The sequence below is a fragment of the Sabethes cyaneus genome, chromosome 3 (genome assembly GCF_943734655.1).
Source record: "Sabethes cyaneus chromosome 3, idSabCyanKW18_F2, whole genome shotgun sequence".
Classification (NCBI taxonomy): Eukaryota; Metazoa; Arthropoda; class Insecta; order Diptera; family Culicidae; genus Sabethes; species Sabethes cyaneus.
Window position 1 is genome coordinate 164,051,831 of NC_071355.1, and position 7,524 is coordinate 164,059,354.

Below are 7,524 nucleotides of genomic sequence, written 5' to 3' on the forward strand. Positions count from 1 at the left end.
CGCGTATAAGGCCTGTCCGTCCATGCAGGACTTCTCCCTAAAGATTTTCATTATTTCAAAATAATCCTAAAAATTCAATTCATTTATGTTCAAAAACACAAATACACAACACAAGCCAAAATTGGTGACTGCGGCCGCAAAATTGTTTCAAAAAAAATCATGACAATTTCGATCTAACTTTTTAAATGATAAATTGCCTTAAATCTAGGTATCCCTGTAAATATATTTTCTATTGAAAATAGTTAATGGGTTATATACAATTAGAATTTTAGAAAAACCGATTTTTTTCATTTCATGATCGCAGAATACATATACATATGTATTTAAGTATGCCCTCAGAGAATTTCATGCCAATCCGTCAGATAACGGGTGGCAACTAAAATTTTGGAATTTTTTCACGGCCCTTATGCTCAACAACAAACGGGCTCAGAGAGAAATGAGAGTATGTATGTGTCAAAATTAACAATAATTTATAATAATTTTGACTAAGATAATGTATCAATAATAAAATTGGTGGACAAGACACAAACACGTATCACTCTTACAACATTTAAAGATAAAAACAATATTAAAAAAAAAATTATTTTTACCTACGAGTCGACCGGTTTCAGGCATTCTATGCCTATCATCAGGACGATGCCGATGTCCAACTGATTACGCATTGTTTATCTGGTTGTATCCACGTCGAAGAGCGGGAGAAATTGTTAACTTGATCTCACTTTTTTGCCAATCCAAAGAGAGGGGAAATTATTGGTGGATCATCTCCATTCATAAGAGGTTTCTCTGCATTGGCGATATACATTGATTCCCATGCATTTAGCAGTGAAACCTTCTTAATGGTTTTGATTAATTTCGCACTCTCCCAATTTATTTTATGCCGTAATTCTTCACTGTGTGCTGCTACACTAGAGTCACATGATCGGCTGTGCTCCACGGCCTTCCTATGTTCCCTTAGTCTAATTTTAAATTTGCGACGTGTTTGTCCAATGTAGATAGCGGGGCAATCTTGGCATGGAATTTGATATATTCCAGATTGTTCCTCAAGCGGGATTTTGTCTTTGAGGTTGCACAACATTTCCCGTAGAGTGCAGCTGCTTTTGAAGGCTGTCGCAAATCCATGTTGGTGAAGAATGTTTTTGATCGAGTTTGTTATAATTGGATAAAACGGTAGGCTGATCCTAACTTTCTCATCGCTGTCTGGTTGAAGAGTTGTTGCATTCTGTCGGTGTCTTTTCCGTTCATGTTTCCGCAGGATTTTGTTCACAAAGTTGCTGTCATATCCATTCTGTCCGGCGATTTTGTGTATTTTCTCCCTTTCCGCATTAAACTCTTCTTCTTCTAACGGTATATTGAAAAGGCGGTGGGCCATCGAGTGGAATGCTGCTTGCTTTTGGGCTCCAAAATGATTGGAGTCGGATGTTATGAAACGGTCTGTTGAAGTTGGTTTACGGTAGATGCCAAATTTCAAAGTTTTGTCTTCTTTTATTGAGATGCGAAGATCTAAAAACGGGAGTGTACCGTCTTGTTCTTTTTCAACCGTAAATCTGATCGAGTCGTGTTTCGAGTTCAGTAGGTTGAGCGTTTGTGGCAAATAGCGTTCCTTCACCAAAGCAAACACATCGTCGACGTACCGCTTCCAAACCCGGGGGAACATTTTGTCTTTTTGTACCTCGGTCTCAAAATCGCTCATAAATACTTCAGCTAATAGCGGTGAAAGCTTACTTCCCATGCTAAGGCCAAAGTTTTGTTTGTAAAACTTCCCGCGAAACATGAATAAGTTCTGCTTCATACACAACTGTGCCACAGAAAGATAAGCCGCAATGTGGTTCGGGGGGACTTGTTTTCGTTCTAAATGTGCACGTAAGCTTTTTAAGGCGTCTTCAACGGGTACACTGGGGAACAGAGAAGCAACATCGAACGACACCATGATCTCACTGCGTCGTATCTCGAGGTCTTTAATCTGATCTACAAGTTCTATCGAGTTTTTTACACTCTTGCCGTGAGTCACAGGATATCGTTTGATCTCATCTACCAGCCAAGCCGCCATTTTCTCGGTTGGTGTACAGATGTTTGACGAAATTGGACGCATAGACAATGGATTCTTATGGATTTTGGGTAGGCAGTATAGTGAGGCGACCTTCGGATTCGGTACGTAAAGACGTCGCTCAAGCTTTTCATCCCCCATTAGCCGTGCCACTTTTTGTCGAACAACGTTAGCCTCGTCTATCATAGTGTTGAGAGGATCTTTGGGTTTTCCATTTTTGAATTTACACTCTTCGTACGGACCTTCATTGATCATGTTGAGTACGCGCGAGTCGTAATCGTTTTTATCCATGATCACAATTGCATTTCCTTTATCAGCGCGGGAATAAACCACGTTACGTTCTTTAAGCTGTTTGATAATATTGGCGGTATCAACTTTGACACGGTTAGTTATCACCTGCTTATTTTTGGCACGCACAACACACTCTGCGATATCGTGACGGATAGCTGATTTAGACGGAAGATCCTGGTATTGGACCACACTTTCAACACTATTTATAATGTCTGCAATAGGAGCAGAAGACGGTAGAGTTGCGAAATTTAACCCTTTGTTAAGGAGGGCTAATTCATTTTGTGTGAAACGCGTAGAAGAAAGATTGACCACAAAATTGTCGATCACTTGCGGGGTTTGATGTGCGGGGTTCGATTTTTGCAATCGTTCTAGAGAAAGCAGCTTTTTATGGTGTTTTTGCTTCGTTTGCATCACCCGCTTAGACAAATTGTGATGCACATTGTCCAACACTTTCTGCCAACACTCAAGCCTTTTATCTTCACATTTGTATACAACACACTCAGCCGCTGTATGGTATTCTATTTCTTTCAGCAGCCGTAAATGAAGCGGATAAAGTTCTTCTTCGACAACAGACACTTGTTTATGCTTCAATCTGATCTCTTCTGATAACCACAATTTTTTAGCTTTATTAGTGGCCTTTTTCCCCGATTCACTTTTTGTCGATGTGTTGATTTTAATAAACTTTGGAATCAGACCTTTTCTTTTACATTTTGTTAAAAATTGTAGGTGCAAAAGCAACATTCTCTTCTTCGTAATCAGTCGGCCATAAAGGCGAAGGCGCTCACTGGTTGTAGCCATGATTTCACTTTTTCTTGCTTTCGCGCCACCGTAAGAGCACCACAATAATAAAATTGGTGGACAAGACACAAACACGTATCACTCTTACAACATTTAAAGATAAAAACAATATTAAAAAAAAATTATTTTTACCTACGAGTCGACCGGTTTCAGGCATTCTATGCCTATCATCAGGACGATGCCGATGTCCAACTGATTACGCATTGTTTATCTGGTTGTATCCACGTCGAAGAGCGGGAGAAATTGTTAACTTGATCTCACTTTTTTGCCAATCCAAAGAGAGGGGAAATTATTGGTGGATCATCTCCATTCATAAGAGGTTTCTCTGCATTGGCGATATACATTGATTCCCATGCATTTAGCAGTGAAACCTTCTTAATGGTTTTGATTAATTTCGCACTCTCCCAATTTATTTTATGCCGTAATTCTTCACTGTGTGCTGCTACACTAGAGTCACATGATCGGCTGTGCTCCACGGCCTTCCTATGTTCCCTTAGTCTAATTTTAAATTTGCGACGTGTTTGTCCAATGTAGATAGCGGGGCAATCTTGGCATGGAATTTGATATATTCCAGATTGTTCCTCAAGCGGGATTTTGTCTTTGAGGTTGCACAACATTTCCCGTAGAGTGCAGCTGCTTTTGAAGGCTGTCGCAAATCCATGTTGGTGAAGAATGTTTTTGATCGAGTTTGTTATAATTGGATAAAACGGTAGGCTGATCCTAACTTTCTCATCGCTGTCTGGTTGAAGAGTTGTTGCATTCTGTCGGTGTCTTTTCCGTTCATGTTTCCGCAGGATTTTGTTCACAAAGTTGCTGTCATATCCATTCTGTCCGGCGATTTTGTGTATTTTCTCCCTTTCCGCATTAAACTCTTCTTCTTCTAACGGTATATTGAAAAGGCGGTGGGCCATCGAGTGGAATGCTGCTTGCTTTTGGGCTCCAAAATGATTGGAGTCGGATGTTATGAAACGGTCTGTTGAAGTTGGTTTACGGTAGATGCCAAATTTCAAAGTTTTGTCTTCTTTTATTGAGATGCGAAGATCTAAACCTAAAGAAGAGTTTAATGCGGAAAGGGAGAAAATACACAAAATCGCCGGACAGAATGGATATGACAGCAACTTTGTGAACAAAATCCTGCGGAAACATGAACGGAAAAGACACCGACAGAATGCAACAACTCTTCAACCAGACAGCGATGAGAAAGTTAGGATCAGCCTACCGTTTTATCCAATTATAACAAACTCGATCAAAAACATTCTTCACCAACATGGATTTGCGACAGCCTTCAAAAGCAGCTGCACTCTACGGGAAATGTTGTGCAACCTCAAAGACAAAATCCCGCTTGAGGAACAATCTGGAATATATCAAATTCCATGCCAAGATTGCCCCGCTATCTACATTGGACAAACACGTCGCAAATTTAAAATTAGACTAAGGGAACATAGGAAGGCCGTGGAGCACAGCCGATCATGTGACTCTAGTGTAGCAGCACACAGTGAAGAATTACGGCATAAAATAAATTGGGAGAGTGCGAAATTAATCAAAACCATTAAGAAGGTTTCACTGCTAAATGCATGGGAATCAATGTATATCGCCAATGCAGAGAAACCTCTTATGAATGGAGATGATCCACCAATAATTTCCCCTCTCTTTGGATTGGCAAAAAAGTGAGATCAAGTTAACAATTTCTCCCGCTCTTCGACGTGGATACAACCAGATAAACAATGCGTAATCAGTTGGACATCGGCATCGTCCTGATGATAGGCATAGAATGCCTGAAACCGGTCGACTCGTAGGTAAAAATAATTTTTTTTTTAATATTGTTTTTATCTTTAAATGTTGTAAGAGTGATACGTGTTTGTGTCTTGTCCACCAATTTTATTATTGTGGTGCTCTTACGGTGGCGCGAAAGCAAGAAAAAGTAATGTATCAAATTTCAATTATTTTAGTTTCAAACGAAAGGTTTTGACACTGCGAAAGTATCTGCGAAATTTCATAAGAATTGGTTTTGCCGGTCAAAAGATATTAACCCTCGAACACTCGCGCCAACTTTTGTAACACGGTTTACTCGCGCGCAAAATAACCCAAAACCAAAAAAAAAAACGTGCGCACTATAGTTTTGCCTGGGAAAACTTGGTCTTAGGTTTATCGAACCTTTGGAAGTGTTTCTTGAAATTGAAAGCTCTACCGTCTGGTAGAATTTAAATTTTGATTAATCCCCCTAAAAGTGAAATAAAAAAATTATTTGTCTTCAGTTTTAATATTACGCATTGATGTGTTCTGCAAAGTTTTAGAGCATTTTATTACAAGAAATTTTGCTGAAGACAGCAACCTTCAATCTCTTCAGCGAAGATGGAAAAATTTTATTTATTGTAAATGAATTTGTAAAATCAGTGTTTCTACTTTAGCTCTTTTTGTAATTATTGTATGTTGTACAAAGTTGTACAAATAGTAAAAATACACAACTTTGCTGAAAATAGTATAGCTCTATGTTTGCTTGTTTAGGAACTGTAGAACTTTGATTATAATAAATACCCCAATTTTGACCTCGAATTGCTTGACTACCAACAGACGGATACATTTTGAATCTTTTACATTTGCTGATAATTCCGCTGCATACAGACCCATTTTTCCATAGGAAGAAACGAGAAAAAGTTCCAGTTGAGATCAATTGCGGGCTTCACATGCTGCTTGCTTCGTTTCTGTGATGTCGGCTTATGCTGATCTATTTTCCTAACAAATTAAAGTATTAATGCATTGAATAATTCTAACATTTTGCTCATAACAAGTTTATTGAAGAATATACGTTAGTTAAACCATGATTTGTAACTTTATAACAATATGGCATTTAAAAGACCTTTACTACGCAATGTATATGTTAAAGAATATTATTTCCTTTTACAACTTACTTTTACTTGCACTTACTCATATTAGGAACAACTTGCTCAGCAATTTCTTGAAAAAAGAATCTACCAAAATTTATAAGTGCTCCTATTTTATTCAAATTTCGTGAACTTATTCAATTTCCAAAAATTTTATGTAAACCAACGCACCATGCATCGTTAACCAATAGATGAATTTTGTTCCGAAGACGTGTCGATTTCTATCTCAAATAGTAAGTAAGACCGTATAACAAAGGTTCCTTTCACCACTAGGTGGATTAAAACAGGTTTTTCACCAAAAGTTGCGTCTTATTGAGCCTCAAAAGTCATCTGAGGAAGTGTTTTGCGAGAATTGCAAAATAAAAAAGTTATGGAGAAAAATCGCAAAACAGCAGGGTTACCCTAACTTGACTCAGGAAAATCGCTCTAATATGGAAACGGTTCGAGATAGGATTTCGTATTCTGCAATATTACTCAAAATACTTCAAGCTATAAAATTGTTGAAGTAAATATCGCTCCATCTTGTTTCGTTTGGAAGATCATTTCTGGATCTTGGTCAATTTAAGGGTCACCCTAAAATAGCTCATGCCAAAAAAAGCGGCATCCTAAATCAAGATTTTTTTGCTAAGACGTAAATAGTCTAAAATCAACGACTACTGAGTAAACAATTTTTTCCACCTAATTTGGCTTTCTGGACCATAGTGCATTGGCATGAGCTCGGATGTAATAAGACATAGACTCAGTTTATACTTTAGAGGGCAATTACGATAAATCGAATACTCTTAATTTTAAGACAATTGTAATTTTGTGCGTGTTGAAATTAATTTATTTGTAATCCTATGTTGTAGTATAGATTTAAGAATGGGTAAAGGGCTTAAAGCCTATATTCGAAATACAAATCAAATCAATATTCGCTTTTTTTAAATACAAAATAGGTTAAATTACAGTCAAAACTTGCCGTAGGATGTATAAAAAATTTCTGATCAGTAAAAAGGGTTTCTCTAAAAAAAAAAATTGTAAAAAAATGGTTTTTTAAGCCTACTAATTGTATATAACTCCTTAAGCGGAATAGTGTTATAATGTTATGAAAAGGAGCATAAAAAGCATGACCCCTTCTCGATACGTTTAGTGTTGAAGATTAATATTTCCATTTACAACTTCCTTCTACTTGTACTTATTCAAATCAACACTAACTTATAATGCTTAAATACTCAACAATTCATCAAAGAAGGATGTATCCAAAAAAGACTGTTCCGATTTTGTTCACATCTACTAAACTTCTTTTTTCAAAAATTTCAAACCCGTATTTTTTTCATTTGGCGCTTGAGATGCCCCTTTCTGAGTTAGGCTGACCGAAAAATTGTTGTTTTTACCAACATTTGTTATTTTTTTAAATCGTACCTTGAACTACTAACCCATTTTTTTTATTTTAATACCACCTTACCAATTAAACTTCATTTATTCGTTATATTTACGATCCATTATGTAGTTGTCAGTAGAATTGATATG

General features: G+C 37.3%; 1 protein-coding gene across 1 annotated transcript; it reads right to left on the bottom strand.

Moving 5' to 3' along the window:
* Positions 1-715: 715 nt before the first annotated feature.
* LOC128740358 (uncharacterized) lies at positions 716-6,062 on the bottom strand. Its single transcript, XM_053835895.1, has 2 exons — positions 6,059-6,062; positions 716-2,547 (listed from the first exon to the last, which is right to left on the bottom strand). Exons 1-2 carry the CDS (start codon positions 6,060-6,062, stop codon positions 716-718), a joined length of 1,836 nt encoding a protein of 611 aa, XP_053691870.1.
* Between the last annotated feature and the right edge of the window lie 1,462 nt (positions 6,063-7,524).